Source organism: Delphinapterus leucas, chromosome 11, assembly GCF_059928025.1.
Source record: "Delphinapterus leucas isolate spDelLeu-1000000601 "Yukka" chromosome 11, BTC_Dleu_Yukka2, whole genome shotgun sequence".
NCBI classification, from domain to species: Eukaryota; Metazoa; Chordata; class Mammalia; order Artiodactyla; family Monodontidae; genus Delphinapterus; species Delphinapterus leucas.
The window spans coordinates 82,942,622-82,961,592 of NC_143139.1; the positions used below are offsets into that span (position 1 = coordinate 82,942,622).

Genomic DNA, 18,971 nt, shown 5'->3' on the forward strand with positions numbered 1-18,971 from the left:
CACGGCAGTGAAGGCACCGAGTCCTAACCATTGGACAACCAGGGAATTCCCTGGAATGACTTTTTATTATCATACTTATTTTTTTTAAATAATATATTTAAATATGAAGACAAAGGAAGTAATGGTCTCCTTATACGGGTGCATTAAGTGTTTTTTGGTTCTAGGTCCTGACTAATCTTCCAAGCAATGGGCCTAGGATTTTAGGACAGTCTAATAAAACTGTTTGGGCACACAGATAATTTTGCATACTGCCAGCATCTCAGTCCCCACAGTAAACCATGACCCCAGGCTTTAGAGTAATGGAATCACGTGTATCCAATGATTTAAAGAACAGTATTCGACCAAGCTTATATTATCATGCGTGCTTTTTTTTAATTTTTGAATTTTATTTAATTAATCTTTTTTATACAGCAGGTTCTTATTAGTTATCCATTTTATACACATCAGTATGTACATATCAATCCCAATCTCCCAATTCATCACACCACCACCACCATCACCACCGCTTTCCCCCCTTGGTGTCCATACGTTTGTTTTCTGCATCTGTGTCTCTATTTCTGCCCTGCAAACCAGTACATCTGTACCATTTTTCTAGGTTCCACATATATGCGTTAATATACGATTTTTGTTTTTCTCTTTCTGACTTACTTCACTCTGTATGACAGACTCTAGGTCCATCCACATCTCTACAAATGACCCACTTTCGTTCCTTTTTATGGCTGAGTAATATTCCATTGTATATATGTGCCACATCTTCTTTATCCATTCGTCTGTCAATGGGCATTTAGGTTGCTTCCATGACCTGGATATTGTAAATAGTGCTGCAATGAACATTGGGGTGCATGTGAATTTTTGAATTATGGTTTTCTCTCGGTATATGCCCAGGAGTGGGATTGCTGGGTCATATGGTAATTCTATTTTTCGTTTTTTAAGGAACCTCCATACTCTTCTCCATAGTGGCCATATCAATTTACATTCCCACCAACAGTGCAAGAGGGTTCCCTTTTCTCCACACCCTCTCCAGCATTTGTCGTTTGTAGATTTTCTGATGATGCCCATTCTAACTGGTGTGAGATGATGCCTCATTGTAGTTTTGATTTGCATTTCTCTAATACTTAGTGATGTTGAGCAGCTTTTCATGTGCTTCTTGGCCATCTGTATGTCTTCTTTGGAGAGGTGTCTGTTTAGGTCTTCTGCCCATTTTTGCATTGGGTTGTTTGTTTCTTTAATACTGAGCTGCATGAGCAGTTTATATATTTTGGAGATTAATTCTTTGTCAGTTGATTCGTTAGCAAATATTTTTTTCCCATTCTGAGGGTTGTCTTTTTGTCTTGTTTGTAGTTTCCTTTGCTTTGCAAAAGCTTTTAAGTTTCATTAGGTCCCATTTGTTTATTTTTGTTTTTATTTCCATTACTCTAGGAGGTGGAGCAAAAAAGATCTTGTTGCGATTTATGTCAAAGAGTGTTCTTCCTATGCTTTCCTCTAAAAGTTATAGTGTCTGGTCTTACATTTAGGTCTCTAATCCATTTTGAGTTTATTTTTGTGTATGATGTTAGGGAGTGTTCTAAATTCACTCTTTTACATGTAGCTGTCCAGTTTTCCAGGCACCACTTATTGAAGAGGCTGTCTTTTCTCCATTGTATATTTTTGACTCCTTTGTCATAGATTAGTTGACCATAGGTGCGTGGATTTATCTCTGGGCTTTCTATCCTGTTCCATTGATCTATATTTCTGTTTTTGTGCCAGTACCATATTTTCTTGATTACTGTAGCTTTGTAGTATAGTCTGAAGTCAGGGAGTCTGATTCCTCCAGCTCCATTTTTTTCCTTCAAGACTGCTTTGGTGAGACTTCCCTGGTGATGCAGTGGTTAAGAATTCGCCTGCCAGTGTAGGGGACACGGGTTCAAGCCCTGGTCCGGGAAGATCCCACATGCCATGGAGCAATAAGCCTGTGTGCCACAACTACCGAGCCTGTGCTCTAGAGCCCATGAGCCACAACTACTGAGGCTGCGCCCCACAACTATTGCAGCCCACGTGCCTAGAGCCTGTGCTCCAGAACAAGAGAAGCCCGCACACCGCAACAAAGAGTAGTCCCCACTCACTGCAACTAGAGAAAGCCCGCGCACAGCAACGAAGACCCAGCGCAGCCAATAAATAAATAACTTTATTTTTAAAAAAAAGAAAGTTAAAAATAAAAAAGTGCTTTGGCTATTTGGGGTCTTTTGTGACTCCATACAAATTTTAAGATTTTTTGTTCTAGTTCTGTAAAAAATGCCATTGGTAATTTGATAGGGATTGCACTGAATCTGTAGATTGCTTTGGGTAGTATAGTCATTTTCACAATATTGATTCTTCCAATCGAAGAACATGGTATATCTCTCCATCTGTTTGTGTCATCTTTGATTTCTTTCATCAGTGTCTCATAGTTTTCTGGGTACAGGTCTTTTACCTCCTTAGGTAGGTTTATTCCTAGGTATTTTATTCTTTTTGTTGCAATGGTGAATGGGATTGTTTCCTTAATTTTTCTTTCTGATCTTTCGTTGTTAATGTATAGGAATGCAAGAGATTTCTGTGCATTAATTTTTCATCCTGTAACTTTATCAAATTCATTGATTAGCTCTAGTAGTTTTCTGGTGGCATCTTTAGGATTCTCTATGTGTAGTATCATGTCATCTGCAAACAGTGACAGTTTTACGTCCTCTTTTCCAGTTTGGATTCCTTTTATTTCTTTTTCTTCTCTGATTGCCGTGGCTAGGACTTCAAAACTATGTTGAATAATAGTGGTGAGAGTGGACATCCTTGTCTCGTTCCTGATCTTAGAGGAAATGCTTTCAGTTTTTCACCATTGAGAATGATGTTTGCTGTGGGTTTGTCATATATGGCCTTTATTATGTTGAGGTAGGTTCCCTCTGTGCCCACTTTCTGGAGAGCTTTTATCATAAATGGGTGTTGAATTTTGTCAAAAGCTTTTTCTGCATCTATTGAGATGATCATATGGTTTTTATTCTTCAATTTGTTAATATGGTGTATCACATTGATTTATTTGCATATATTGAAGAATCCTTGCATTTCTGGGATAAATCCCACTTGATCATGGTGTATGATCCTTTTAATGTGTTGTTGGATTCTGTTTGCTAGTATTTTGTTGAGGATTTTTGCATCTATATTCATCAGTGATATTGGTCTGTAATTTTCTTTTCTTGTAGTATCTTTGTCTGGTGTTGGTATCAGGGTGATGGTGGCCTCATAGAATGAGTTTGGAAGTGTTCCTTCCTCTGCAATTTTTTGGAAGAGTTTGAGAAGGTTGGGTGTTAGCTCTTCTCTAAATGTTTCATAGAATTCACCCGTGAAGCCATCTGGTCCTGGACTTTTGTTTGTTGGAAGACTTTTAATCACAGTTTCAATTTCATTACTTGTGATTCATCTTTTCATATTTTCTATTTCTTCCTGGTTCAGTCTTGGAAGTTTATACCTTTCTAAGAATTTGTCCATTTCTTCCAGGTTGTCCATTTTATTGGCATAGAGTTGCTTGTAGTAGTCTCCTAGGATGCTTTGTATTTTTGCGGTGTCCGTTGTAACTTCTCCTTTTTCATTTCTAGTTTTTTTGTTTTTTGTTTGTTTGTTTGTTTTTTTGCGGTACGTGGGCCTCACTGTTGTGGCCTCTCCCACTGCAGAGCACAGGCTCTGGATTTGCAGGCTCAGCGGCCATGGCTCACGGGCCCAGCTGCTCCGCGGCATGTGGGACCTTCCTGGACCGGGGCACGAACCCGTGTCCCTTGCATTGACAGGCGGACTCTCAACCACTGCACCACCAGGGAAGCCCTCTGGTTTTATTGATTTGAGTCCTCTCCCTCTTTTTCTGATGAGTCTGGCTAATAGTTTATCAGTTTTGTTTAACTTCTCAAAGAACCAGCTTTTAGTTTTATTGATGTTTGCTATTGCTTTCTTTGTTTCTATTTCATTTATTTCTGCTCAGATCTTTATGATCTCTTTCCTTCTGCTAACTTTGGGTTTTGTTTGTTCTTCTTTCTCTAGTTCCTTTAGGTGTAAGTTTTGAGATATTTTGATTTTGAGATTTCAAAATTTGAGATTTTTCTTGTTTCTTGAGGTAGGCTTGTATTGCTATAAACTTCCCTCTTAGAACTGCTTTTGCTGCATCCCATAGGTTTTGGATTGCCGTGTTTTCGTTGTCATTTGTCTCTAGGTATTTTTTCATTTCCTCTTTGATTTCTTCAGTGACCTCTTGGTTATTTAGTAACGTATTGTTTAGCCTCCATGTGTTTGTGTTTTTTACATTTTTTCCCATGTAGTTGATTTCTAATCTCATAGCATTGTGGTCGGAAAAGATGCTTGATATGATTTCAATATTCTTAAATTTACCGAAGCTTGATTTGTGACCCAAGATGTGATCTATCCTGGAGAATGTTTCTTGTGCACTTGAGAAGAAAGTGTAATCTGCTGTTTTTGGATAGAATGTCCTATAAATATCAATTAAATCTATATGGTCTATTTTGTCATTTAAAGCTTGTGTTTCCTTATTAATTTTCTGTCTGGATGATCTGTCCACTGGTGTAAGTGAGGTGTTAAATTCCCCCACTATTATTGTGCTACTGTCAATTTCCTCTTTTATAGCTGTTATCAGTTGCCTTATGTATTGAGGTGCTCCTACGTGTTGGGTGCATATATATTTATAATTGTTATGTCTTCTTCTTGGATTGATCCCTTGATCATCCAAGGTAGTGTCCTTCCTTGTCTCTTGTAACATTCTTTATTTTAAAGTCTGTTTTATCTGATATGAGTATTGCTACTCCAGCTTCCTTCTGATTTCCATTTGCATGGAATAACTTTTTCCATCCCCTCACTTTCAGTCTGTATGTGTCCCTAGGTCTGAAGTGGGTCTCTTGTAGACAGCATATATATGGGTCTTGTTTTCGTATCCATTCAGCAAGCCTGTGTCTTATGGTTAGAGCATTTATTCCAGTCAGGTTTAAGGTAATTATTGATATGTATGTTCCTATTACCGTTGTCTTAACTGTTATGGGTTTGTTTTTGTAGGTCCTTTACTTCTCTTGTGTTTCCCACTTAGAGAAGTTCCTTTAACTGTTGTAGAGCTGGTTTGGTTGGTGCTGAATTCTCTTAGCTTTTGCTTGTCTGTAAAGCTTTTGATTTCTCCATCGAATCTGAATGAGATCCTTGCTGGGTAGATTAATCTTGGTTGTAGGTTTTTCCCTTTCATCACTTTAAATATACTGTGCCACTCCCTTCTGGCTTGTAGAGTTTCTGCTGAGAAATCAGCTGTTAACCTTATGGGAGTTTCCTTGTATGTTATTTGCCGTTTTTCCCTCGTTGCTTCCAATAATTTTTCTTTGTCTTTAATTGTTGGCAATTTGATTACTATGTGTCTTGGTGTGTTTCTCCTTGGGTATCCTGCCTGGGACTCTCTGTGCTTCCTGGACTTGGGTGGCTATTTCCTTTCCCATGTTAGGGAAGTTTTTGACTATAATCTCTTCAAATATTTTCTCAGGTCCTTTCTCTCTCTCTTCTCCTGGGACCCCTATAATTCGAATGTTGTTGTGTTTAATGTTGTCCCAGAGGTCTCTTAGGCTGTCTTCATTCCTTTTTATTCTTTTTTCTTTATTCTGTTCCTTAGTAGTGAATTCCACCATTCTGTTTTCCAGGTCACTTATCCGTTCTTTTGCCTCAGTTATTCTGCTATTGACTCCTTCTAGTGTATTTTTCATTTCAGTTATTGTATTGTTCATCTCTGTTTGTTCTTTAATTCTTCTAGGTCTTTATTAAACATTTCTTGCTTCCTCTCAATCTTGCCTCCATTCTTTTACCGAGGTCCTTATCATCTTCAGTATCATTTTTCTGAATTCTTTTTCTGGAAGGTTGCCTATCTCCACTTCATTCAGTTGTTTTTCTGGGGTTTTATCTTGTTCCTTCATCTGGTACATAGCCCTCTGACTTTTTATCCTGTCTGTTTTTCTGTGAATGTGGTTTTCCTTCCACAGGCTGCAGGATTGTAGTTCTTCTTGCTTCTGCTGTCTGCCCTCTGGTGGATGAGGCTATGTAAGAGGCTTGTGCAAGCTTCCTGATGGGAGGGATTGGTGATGGGTAGAGCTGGGTGTTGCTCTGGTGGGCAGAGCTCAGTAAAAGTTTAGTATGCTTGTCTGCTGATGGATGGGGCTGGGCTCCCTCCCTGTTGGTTTGGCCTGAGACAAACCAGCACTGGAGCCTACCCAGCTCTTGGTGGAGCTAATGGTGGATTCTGGGAGGGCTCTCACCTAGGAGTACTTCCCAGAACTTCTGCTGCCAGTGTCCTTGTCCTCACGGTGAGACACAGCCATCCCCCACCTCTGCAGGATACCCTCCAACACTAGCAGGTAGGTCTGGTTCAGTCTCCTATGGGGTCACTGCTCCTTCCCCTGGGTGCCGATGCACACACTACTTTGTGTGTGCCCTCCAAGAGTGGAGACTCTGTTTCCCCCAGTCCTGTCGAAGTCCTGCAATCAAATTCCGCTGGCCTTCAAAGTCTGATTCTCTCGGAATTCCTCCTCCCGTTGCTAGACCCCCAGGTTGGGAAGCCTGACGTGGGGCTCAGAACCTTCACTCCATTGGGACTTCTGTGGTAAAATTGTTCTCCAGTCTGTGAGTCACCCACCCAGCAGTTATGGGATTTGATTTTATTGTGATTGCTCCCCTCCTACTGTCTTATTGCAGTTTCTCCTTTGTTTTTGGACGTGGGGTATCTTTTTTGGTGAGTTCCAGTGTCTTCCTGTTGATGATTGCTCAGCAGTTAGCTGTGATTCCGGTGCTCTCGCAAGAGGGAGTGAGCACACGTCCTTCTACTCCGCCATCTTGAACCTATGCACGTCTTATTTGTATTGTTTTTATCCCTTTGAGCACCAAGGGATTATGAAGTGGCTTAACATCATAAATTAGTTCGGAGAAAGGTGTTAGATAAACAGCTTGGAATTTTCCGTGATGAACAAAACTCGTAGAAATCTAAACACAGTAAATATAGTTGTAAATTGATTTCCTAGGCACAATTGTATACACATAACAGCCTCAACAGCTTCTAAGCCACATGCAAGTGAACAATTAGTTCCTATCCCCCTGTACAGTTTCCAGGAAGTGCCTCATTTACTAGGAGGCATGTGAGGACGTGGATGGATCTGGGCCAGGTCTTTAAGCCATGTGATACAGAATGATGTCGTGGGAGTTGGGTAAGGGGACTACTTCTGCCAAATTGGGAGGCAACTGCTTTGGCATGGCATTCATTCTCCATTTTCCTGAATCAGGTGCCCAAGTACAGCTGTGCCAACCAAATCCTACTACCTCTGCCTTTGCACAATATGATCATTTACTGTGAGCATAAAAAATGTAAAAGAAAAAGAGGCTACCAACAGGTTCTCTTGGCACCCCCTTGGTATTATGTTCATCTGGATTCCAGTGTCAGGTGGAAGGTGTGATACAGTATTTACTTATGATGTAAAATAATAGCTTGGAGACCAAAAGAAAGACTGAAAAGAACATTTTAAGGTAAGAGAGGCTTTCATATATATATATATATATATATATATATATATATATATATACACACACATATATATATATATATATGAAAAAATATATACATATATTATTTTTAAAGAAAAGCACTTGTTAACATTTAAAAATCTCCCTCCATGTGACTTCAAGCTACCAGGACAGAGCCACTCCCCCACGCCATCCCCCAACACACACACACACACACACACACACACACGCACACGCACACACACCCTTAATATTCTCCTCACCTCTTCTGCTGAAGAATTTAACCTTCATGACAATGTTACCCCAAAAAGTGGGTTCACCTCTTGGTAGGTGTCAAGCCAGAAGACACAGCCAAGCCAAACAATGGAAGAAGGAGGGATTTATTACTTGCAGCAAGTAAGGAGAACACCAGGGATCTTTCCCAAAGCAGAGTCTCCCCAAGCAGCAACACTGGGGAAGCTTTAAGTTAGGTTACCTGCATCCTCATGAAGGGGCTTGAACAGAGGAGAATTCAGCATAGAATTGGGGCAAAGGTCGACAATGTCCAAGCTTTAGTCAGTTGATGTCAGGAGGATCAGAAAAGGTCAACATTCTCATCCCTTAGGTTCCAGTGGATCTGGTGGATGAGCCCTCCAGAGGGGTTTAAATTCTGTGAAACAGTTCCAGAAAGTGCTTCAGGCTAATCTTTACCATTGAAACAGAACTGGGAGTCTTTACAATTGACTTATTATCTTTGCTATTGTTACTCACCTTGCCTGGTAACAGTTGTTTGTTCCTTTGTTCCCTTAAGATCATTATTGCTGAGACCTGTTCAAGGGCAAGCATTGCAGCCAGGCTTAGATCACAAAATTGTTTAGGGCTAAATGGCTTCTCTAATGTCAAAAAGCTATATCTGGTTCTTTTCCTCCAGGGCCCCCCTACCCTATCTGCTTACAATGACAGGCTGCTTTGGGAACTTTCTCTTCTCCAGAACTGCCTGATCACACCACATCAATGATCAGAGCACCTCCAGTCTTGTTTTTGGTAACATTTCCCTCGTGTCTGCTCACTGATCAAGGTCCACAGTTTATCATGGTTGACAGTGGGGCAGAAGCTCCGATTCCTCTTTTAAGTGGTGATGCCTCATTCCAACTTTCACAAAGTAACCTCGGTGATATTTGTCAAAGCTGATCCTGTGGTGATGGATGCCATCCGCGTTACCCAGGCCTCTGGGTGCTTCCGACGTTTGATGATGCAGCCATGGCATGACTGCATGGCACGCAGCCCCTAAGTTTCTGGGTCTTCCTTAGTCAGCATGGCATGTCAGTGGCTGAGATGAAAGAGGGAGCCTTCTGTTTGTATTAACGATAGCAGGCAACCACTACTATCCTTAAAAGTTCTTAGAAGTGGCCACAGTTTCATTTTCTGCTTGGAAAGTTTTCTTTCTTTTTTCTTTTTTTTTTTTGGCCGCTGCAAGCTGCATGGCTTGCAGGATCATAGTTCCCTGACCAGGGACTGAACCCATGCCCTCAGCAGTGAAAGCACAAAGTCCTAACCACCGGACCACCAGGGAATTCCCTGGAAATTTTCTTGAAATACTCTTTTTCTTTTTAAATTTTATACAAAATTTTATTGACGTATAGTTGATTTACAATGTTGTGTTAATTTCAACTGTACAGCAAAGTGATTCAGTTATATATATATATATATATACACATATACATTCTTTTTCATATTCTTTTCCAGTATGGTTTATCACAGGATATTGAATATAGTTCCCTATGCTATACGGTAGGACTTTGTTGTTTATATCTTGAATTTTTTTTAATTAATTAATTTTATTTATTTATTTTTGGCTGTGTTGGGTCTTCTTTGCTGCATGCAGGCTTTCTCTAGTTGTGGTGAGCGGGGGCTACTCATCGTTGTGGTGCGCGGGCTTCTCATTGCAGTGGCTTCTCTTGTTGCAGAGCATGGGCTCTAGGCACGCGGGCTTCCGTAGTTGTGGCTCGCAGGGCTCTAGAGCGCAGGCTCAGTAGTTGGACGCATGGGCTTCGTTGCTCTGTGGCATGTGGGATCTTCCTGGACCAGGGCTTGAACCTGTGTCCCCTGCATCGGCAGGTGGATTCTTAACCACTGCGCCACCAGGGAAGCCCCCCTCTTGAAATATTCTTAAGCAAAATTTCACCAAATGGGGGACTTCCCTGGTGTCCAGTGGTAAAGACTCCATGCTCCCAATGCAGGGGGCCTGGGTTCGATCACCAGTGAGGGAATTGGATCCTGCATGCTGCAACTGAGACCCGGCACAGCCAAATAAATAAATAAATAAAATTTAAAAAATCACCAAATGTAGTTTAGGTACCACTTTGTCACTTAATGGAAATAAATCACACACTGACCACTCTTACCTGATAAATAGGGAAATTTGTGACTCAGATCGTACTAACACATGGTAGGTGTCCCATAAATATTTTGTTGATGAGTGGATAAAGTTTATGGTTATTTTTGCAGCCAAATAAAAACTTTTTAAAAGATGATTTCATTTAATCAAACAACTGGTTATGAATACAGTGCATTCATATTTTCCCCTATGTTTGTAGTATTGATGTTTCCTATGTTGTAGTGCCAAGCGTAGGAATGTAGGCCCATTGGTACTCATGCATTGATGGTGGGTGTTATAGACTGAGTAATCCTGAAAGAAAATCAGACCATGGTGGTGAATAATTGTCAAAGGTGGTTTTTTTTGTTTTTTTTTTTTTTAATTTATTTATTTAATTTATTTATTTTTGGCTGCGTTGGCTCTTTGTTGTTGCGCGCGGGCTTTCTCTAATTGCGGTGAGTGGGGGCTACTCTTCCTTGCGGTGGTTGGGCTTCTCATTGAGGTGGCCTCTCTTGTTGTGGAGCACAGGCTCTAGGCATGCGGGCTTCAGTAGCTGTGGCTCGCGGGCTCTAAAGCGCAGGCTCAGTAGTTGTGGCGCACGGGCCCAGTTGCTCCGCGGCATGTGGGATCTTCCCGGACCAGGGCTCAAACCCATGTCCCCTGCATTAGCAGGCGGATTCTTAACCACTGTGCCACCAGGGAAGCCCAAAGGTGTTTTCTTATTATTTTTTTTAATTTAAAAAAAAAATTTATTGAAATATAGTTGATTTACAATGTAGTATTAGTTTCCAGTTTATTCTTTTTTTTCTTTTAACATCTTCATTGGAGTATAATTGCTTTACAATGGTGTGTTAGTTTCTGCTTTATAACAAAGTGAATCAGCTATACGTATACATATATCCCCCTATCTCCTCCCTCTTGCGTCTCCCTCCCACCTTCCCTATCCCACCCCTCTAGGTGGTCCAAAAGCACCGAGCTGATCTCCCTGTGCTATGCGGCTGCTTCCCACTAGCTATCGGTTTTACGTTTGGTAGTGTATACATGTCCATGCCACTCTCTCACTTCGTCCCAGCTTACACTTCCACCTCCCCATGTCCTCAAGTCCATTCTCTATGTCTGCGTCTTTATTCCTGTCCTGCCCCTAGGTTCTTCAGAACCATTTTTCAAAGGTGTTTTATTATTAAATTATGGCATCTGAGAAGCTATGAGGTCTTAACCTACTTTACACCTTCCTGGTATAGAACTAAGGCATGATGAGCCAACTGTGTGCATTTTTTCCCAACTCCTTGTTCAGTGACCAGCATTTTGGTAGCTTGAATTTTGACATATTGGGAATATTTATAGCATGGAAATTGGCCTGTGTTACAAATCAGGTTCCCTCTAGAGCTGTTTGTTAAGCATTTACCAGCACATCTGTGCTTGCTCTCCTCCCCCAGTCATTCTTCTAATTGCTTTGTTCCTTGCCTGCTGTTAGAGCACAGAGGAGGCAGGAAAGCAGAGTCAGACACATAGATGGAATGTAGATTCCCTCCATATGATAGCACTGGGACCTGGAACAAGTTATATAACCTCTCCAATACCCAGTTTCCTCCTTAATAAAGTGGGGTTGGTAATAGGCCCACCTCAGGGTTGAGAGGATGAAATGAAATGATGTATGGTGAGCACCTAGCAGTGGCTGGTGCATGGTAAGTGTTCAAAAAGTAGTGTCTACTGCCAGTACTGATAGTCATTCATTCAACAAATGCATATGGAAAGGCTGTTTGCAAAGCACTTTTGATTCTGCCTGTATGGGTTTTTTTGTGTGTTTGTTTTTGTTTTTGACCTCGCTGTGTGGCTTGTGGGATCTTTGTTTTGTTCCCTGACCAGGGATCTAATCCAGGCTCATGGCAGTGAAAGCATGGAGTCCTAACCACTGGACTGCCAGGGAATTCCCAGATTCTGCCTGTATGGTTTTAAATGTAAAGATAAGCAAGAATAAAAGATCACTCTGAAATTCTGAGCTTTCGAATCGATGTTCGATGTCATGTGGATTGCATACATGGGCCCTTGAAATATGTCCTGGTTTGCTCTCCCTGGACAGATCATTCCCAAGTATGGGCATCTTCTCATCTCCTGTTAAGAGCACCTTTGTTCCCCCACCTACCTACCCTCCTCAATATCCTCGTCACTTCTCCACAACCAACAATCTTCCTGGCATGTGGCAGATTCCTCACAGACCTGTGCCAACAAGTACTCTTGCATGAGTCATCGGGTAGCTGCTTTTTTATACCCTGAGGTCAAGAATAGAAGGCTTCCTTTCCCTGTGAGAATTTTCTGGTGAAAGTGCTGCCCAGGGCCTCCCTGGTGGCGCAGTGGTTGCTGCTGATGGCGCCTGCTGATGCAGGGGACACGGGTTCGTGCCCCGGTCCGGGAAGATCCCACATGCCGCGGAGCGGCTGGGCCCGTGAGCCATGGCCGATGAGCCTGCGCGTCCAGAGCCTGTGCTCCGCAACGGGAGAGGCCACAACAGTGAGAGGTCTGAGTACTGCAAAAAAAAAAAAAAGTGCTGCCCAAGGGCACTCATGAGCTGTTTCCACCAGCTGTTTCCATCACTGGTTCCCATCCCCTCCTCGCCCATTCAGGACGATGTTGTGCTCAGAAGGGCATCCCAAACGTCGGGCAGCCTTCACCTCAACATCCCTTTAGTGAGAAAGAAGATTATTTGTAGGAAAAATGGTAATGTTAAATTCTAAACCCTTCAGATTCTTACAGGTACAAGTGACACTTGAGATTGAAGTAATTGGGACTAGAGGAATTTGTGGGAAGGGGGAACATTAACCTCTTCATACTCTTCAAATATTAAGTGTTCACAAAGCTTAAAGACTCCTGCTTCCTGCACACACAGGCTTCCTGTGGAATTTTTCAAACACTTTGAAGTGCATCTTTTCAACTTGATCCACTTTTCAGTACTTAAATTTCAGAGCTGTTTTAAAACGTGGAAACACTCAAGACAAGTACGAGTTGTTTCATGTTGGGAGTGCCTTTGCCATCAGTTTGAAACTGTGCTTTATGCAAGCAGCTTGAGAGTATAAAAATGTAAACCTTGGCATTAATGAATAGAAACTAGCACATGTCAAATGCTACATTCCAGCTCATTGAATTAATTAATCGATAGACTGCATCTGAAATATGTCTCATAGAAGCTATTTTTTTGTTAAAGTAATTTATCACCATGAGTAATACCCTTGATACCCTATTTCCATAAAGTACTGACAGGCACCAATAATATTTATTGCTCAGCCTTCTATCATATTTTCAGCAGTGTAAATTCTTATGCATAAATCATATTGTTAAAAATTAAAATGATGTGTTTATATATATTTAATATTCAAATAGTAGACTTTTCAAACGTGATTTTAGACCAGGTTTTTTTTTTTTCCCCCAAAAAAATAGTCTCACTCAATTCCTCATCAAGAATGAACACACACTTCAGATTTTTCAGGTGGGATCATCTGAAAAACACCACCACCATTCACTTTAAATATTTCCTCACACAGTGTTGTCAATTATACTTCAAAACAAACAAACATACAAACAAACTCATAGGAAAAGAGACCAGACTTGTGGTTCTCAGAGGCCAGGGGTGAGGAAGAGGGGGATTGGATGATGGTGGTCAAATAGCACAAACTTCCAGTTAGAATATAAATAAGTACTAGGGAGGTAATGTACAACATGGGCACTATAATTAACACTGCTGTATGTTATATATGAACGTTGTTAAGAAAGTAAATCCTAAGAGTTCTCAGCATAACAAAAAAAGTTCTCAAAAAAATTTATATCTATATGAGATGATGGATGTTCACGAAACTTACTGTGGTGATCATTTCATGATGTCTCTAAGTCAGATCATTATGCTATACACCTTAAACTTATACAGTGCTGTTTGTTAATTATATATCAGTAAAACTGGGGAAAAAAAGAAAAAATAGTTTTTAATTTTTCAGAGCCCAACTTGAAAATACTTTAGAACAAAATCAGGTCAAATCTTTGGAATTCAAAGTGGCCGAACACCCAGAAGGGACACAATATAATACCTGCCAATTACATGCCTGAACTGAATTCCTTTTTACTAATTTGGACATGTCTTCTCTTTCTCAGTGATACAGGAACAACACCTCCAGAGAGTGGTATTTTTGGATTTATGATAAACTTCTCTGCATTCCTTAGTAAGTACACAATAATTATTATAAATAAATTAAAAATTACCAATCTCACGTGAAGTAAAATGTTACAGTTTATGTATCATTTTTATTTATTGGTCTTTGATCTTTGTTATTGTTTTCTTTATTTCTATTTCATTTATTTTTGCTCTGATCTTTATGATTTCTTTCCTTCTACTAACTTTGGGTTTTGTTTGTTCTTCTTTCTCTAGCTCCTTTAGGTGTAAGTTTAGATTGTTTATTTGAGATTTTTCTTGTTTCTTGAGGTAGGCTTGTATTGCTATAAACTTCCCTCTTAGAACTGCTTTTGCTGCATCCCATAGGTTTTGGATCATTGTGTTTTCATTGTAATTTGTCTCTAGGTATTTTTTGATTTCCTCTTTGATTTCTTCAGTGATCTCTTGGTTATTTAGTAATGTATTGTTTAGCCTCCATGTGTTTGTGTTTTTTACATTTTTTCCTTGTAGTTGATTTCTAATCTCATAGCGTTGTGGTCGGAAAAGATGCTTGATATGATTTCAATTTTCTTAAATTTACGGAGGCTTGATTTGTGACCCAAGATGTGATCTATCCTGGAGAATGTTCCTTGTGCACTTGAGAAGAAAGTGTAATCTGCTGTTTTTGGATAGAATGTCCCATAAATATCATTTAAATCTATCTGGTCTATTTTGTCATTTAAAGCTTGTGTTTCCTTATTAATTTTCTGTCTGGATGATCTGTCCATTGGTGTAAGTGAGGTGTTAAAGTCCCCCACTATTATTGTGTTACTGTCGATTTCCTCTTTTATAGCTGTTAGCAGTTGCCTTATGTATTGAGGTGCTCCTATGTGTTGGGTGCATATATATTTATAATTGTTATGTCTTCTTCTTGGATTGATCCCTTGATCATCCAAGGTAGTGTCCTTTCTTGTCTCTTGTAACATTCTTTATTTTAAAGTCTGTTTTATCTGATATGAGTATTGCTGCTCCAGCTTCCTTTTGATTTCCATTTGCATGGAATATCTTTTTCCATCCCCTCACTTTCAGTCTGTATGTGTCCCTAGGTCTGAAGTGGGTCTCTTGTAGACAGCAAGGTCTTGTTTTCGTATCCATTCAGCAAGCCTGTGTCTTTTGGTTGGAGCATTTATTCCAGTCACGTTTAAGGTAATTATTGATATGTATGTTCCTATTACAATTTTCTTAATTGTTATGGGTTTGTTTTTGTAGGTCCTTTTCTTCTCTCGTGTTTCCCACTTAGAGAAGTTCCTTTAGCATTTGTTGTAGAGCTGGTTTGGTTGGTGCTGAATTCTCTTAGCTTTTGCTTGTCTGTAAAGCTTTTGATTTCTCCATCAAATCTGAATGAGATCCTTGCTGGGTAGAGTAATCTTGGTTGTAGGTTTTTCCCTTTCATCACTTTAAATATATCATGCCACTCCCTTCTGGCTTGTAGAGTTTCTGCTGAGAAATCAGCTGTTAACCTTATGGGAGTTCCCTTGTATGTTATTTGCCGTTTTTCCCTTGTTGCTTTCAATAATTTTTCTTTGTCTTTAATTTGATCAAATTAATTAATTTAATTTAATTTAATTTAATTATTCAGTTTGATTACTCGACGTGTTTCTCCTTGGGTTTATCCTGCCTGGGACTCTGTGTTTCCTGGACTTGGGTGGCTATTTCCTCTCCCATGTTAGGGAAGTTTTCATCTATAATCTCTTCAAATATTTTCTCGGGTCCTTTCTCTCTCTCTTCTCCTTCTGGGACCCCTATAGTGTGAATGTTGTTGCATTTAATGTTTTCCCAGAGGTCCCTTAGGCTGTCTTCATTTCTTTTCATTCTTTTTTCTTTATTCTGTTCCACGGCAGTGAATTCCACCCTTCTGCCTTCCAGGTCACTTATCTGTTCTTCTGCCTCAGTTATTCTGCTTGCTTCCTTCTAGTGTATTTTTCATTTCAGTTATTGTATTGTTCATCTCTGTTTGTTTGTTCTTTAATTCTTCTAGGTCTTTGTTAAACATTTCTGGCATCTTCTCGATCCTTGCCTCCATTCTTTTTCCGAGGTCCTGGATCATCTTCACTATCATTTTTCTGGATTCTTTTTCTGGAAGGTTTCCTATCTCCACTTCATTCAGTTGTTTTTCTGGGGTTTTACCTTGTTCCTTCATCTGGTACATAGCCCTCTGCCTCTTCATCTTGTCTCTTTCTGTGAATGTGGTTTTGGTTCCACAGGCTGCATGATTGTAGTTCTTCTTCCCTCTTTTATTGTTATTTTTTAACAAACATTATTTTTTAGAACATTTTCAGATTCACAGAAAACTGGAGGAAAAGGTAGAGATTTCCCATATATGCCCTGCTCCCCCGCAACCCCCACAGCCTTCTCCATTATCAACATCCCCCCACCAGAGTAATATATTAGTTACAGCTGATGAACCTACATTGCCACATCATTATCACCCAAAGTCAATAGTTTACATTAGGGTTTATGCTTGGTATACGTGATTTTTTAAAAAGTATAACCTTTGCAACTACAGTTTTGCTCTACTTTAAGAAACTCAAGTGACTAGACATCCAAAGTTATTTTTGGCCTCATTATAGAACTATTCACTTTATCTGGTAATTTGCCACAGGAATTTGAAATGGATTTTAAATGTAATTTCTAAAATTGTGATTTATATCCAATGCATTTGCGTTAAGCCAAAGACACCTAAAGTTTAGAAGCTAGTGTTTCTCAGAGTGTGTTCTGAAGGTAACTTACAAGAAAATCCTCTTGGGTGCTGGTTCCAAGGCCTGTTCCAGGGCCACACTGCAGATCTACTGGATCAGAACTTCTGGAAGTGGGGCCCAAGCATATGTGCTGTGAACCAGCACTCTAAGGGACTTGGATACTCACAAAAGCTTCTGAACCAATGACAAAGGTGTTACCTCACCTGTTAGAGGAAGGGAAAGGTGAAGCATGGAATAGTTTGTTTCCAACTCAGCTACGATTTTTCAGTTCCTCAAATGCACCTGAGATGCAGTTGAGAGGCTACAACCCTCTCTCATGAGCCAATTAATGTAAAGACTAAAAACCTCAGTCCTATGGGTGATGAGGGTATATGGATGGAAGAGGTAGGGCTCTTTCCATAAACCCTTAACCCTGCAGAACAATCAGGTGTTTGCCAGGGACCCATCATATAACCAGCACTTTCTGGCCCTCTCTACTGATGCAGGGCGGAAGGGGCAGAGGTGCTGGAAACCCTACCTAGTGACTTGACATCTTCAGAATTTGTTCATCCTCCTTGGTAGAGGGAGTTTCACCCCATCACTCATTTGTTGTCTTCTCCTCCCAAGGTTTTGGAGGTGAGCAAGAGGAAGTAGAAATCAGTCAATCCCAGTGCCCTCTTACACCATCCTTGCCCAGAGTCCACATTTAGAAGACAGATTATTTTATCACTAGCAAGTGATAAATGTAGCTTTTTGCTTCTAGGCAAGGGAGACTCTGACATGAATATCTCTGTTTAAAATGCTCTATGATAAATGATTAGCCTTTAGACTGGTTTTAAAAATTCAGCAAAAAATATTATGGCCATCATAACACTATTGAACACACAGAAATCTACTTTATCCCAACACATGCATGATATCCATCTCATGGACACATAATAATTTATAGTTCAGTCCCCTATTGTTAAACGTTTAGGCTATTTTTCATTTTGTAATATACAATGCTAAAGTGAATATCTTTTAAACATATCTCTGCATATCTATGTGACTTTTTCTATAAGCTAAATTTGCTGAGTTAAATTTGCTCTCACACTATTCACAAAAGCCAATGGCAATTAAAGAAGTAAACATGAAGAACAAAACCATAAGAGGAGGGACTTCTTCTTATGGTGGTGCAGTGGATAAGAATCCGCCTGCCAGTGCAGGGGACATGGGTTCGAGCCCTGGTCCGGGAAGATCCCACATGCCATGGAACAACTAAGCCCATGCGCCACAACTACTGAGCCCACGCTCCACACCTACTGAAGCCCGCACGCCTAGAGCCCGTGCTCTGCAACAAGAGAAGCCACCGCAAGGAGAAGCCCGACTGCAAAGAAGAGTAGCCCCGCTCGCTGCAACTAGAGAAAGCCCGCGCGCAAGAGTGAAGACCCAACACAGCCAAAAATAAATAAAATTAAATCTTAAAAAAAAAAAAAAAGAGGATTTGGATTTAAGTATAGGAAAATATTTTTAAAACCTTAGGATGGAAAAGCTTATCTAAACTTACACACACAAAACCCCGAAGCTAAATAGAAGAACTGACAGATTTGGGTAGATGAAAATGGAAACTTCTAAGTGAGGAAAGATTCACGAAGTTAAAGACAAACAACAGACCAGCAGAACATTTGTAATATTTATAGCAGACAATAGACTAATGTACATAATGTATAAAGAGCAACTACAAATTAAAAACGAACAAACTCAAGAGAAAAATTTAAAAAATGATAAACATACAATTTTCAGAAGAGAAATGCAAATGAGTAGTAACATACTGAAAGTTGCTCAATCTCACTGACTATCAGAGAAATGCAAATTAAACAAACAGGTTGCCATTTTTCATTTGTTAGATTGGCAACAATTAAAAGGACAGGGCATACAGAATTGCTTTCAAACTCTGCTGTGGGAGTATAAATTGCCTCAGTCTTGGAGCAGTTTGGAGCTACTTTTTGGCATTTTAATTGAGCATCGTTTTTTGACCCAGTAATACTACTTCTAGGAATTCATCTTTCAGAAACACTGAAAGTGCGCCAAAGCCTTCTATATAAGGATGTTCACTGAGCATTGTTTGTAATAGGAAAAACATATAATGTAGAAATCTATCATTAGGAGAATGTTGAAATAAATATGGCATCTCACTGTATACCATGATGAGGGAGACCTA

The 18,971-nt window shown here is 40.0% G+C and overlaps 1 protein-coding gene across 2 annotated transcripts in view; it reads left to right on the forward strand.

The window, feature by feature from the left end:
- DRAM1 (DNA damage regulated autophagy modulator 1) overlaps positions 1 to 18,971 on the forward strand; it is an 88,536-nt gene that overhangs the window by 9,033 nt on the left and 60,532 nt on the right. For both annotated transcript variants that reach the window (XM_030763478.2, XM_022599991.3), the window contains exon 2: positions 14,036 to 14,103. In XM_030763478.2, the coding sequence (XP_030619338.1) occupies positions 14,036 to 14,103 (68 nt within the window). The remainder of the gene's footprint in view (positions 1 to 14,035; positions 14,104 to 18,971) is intronic.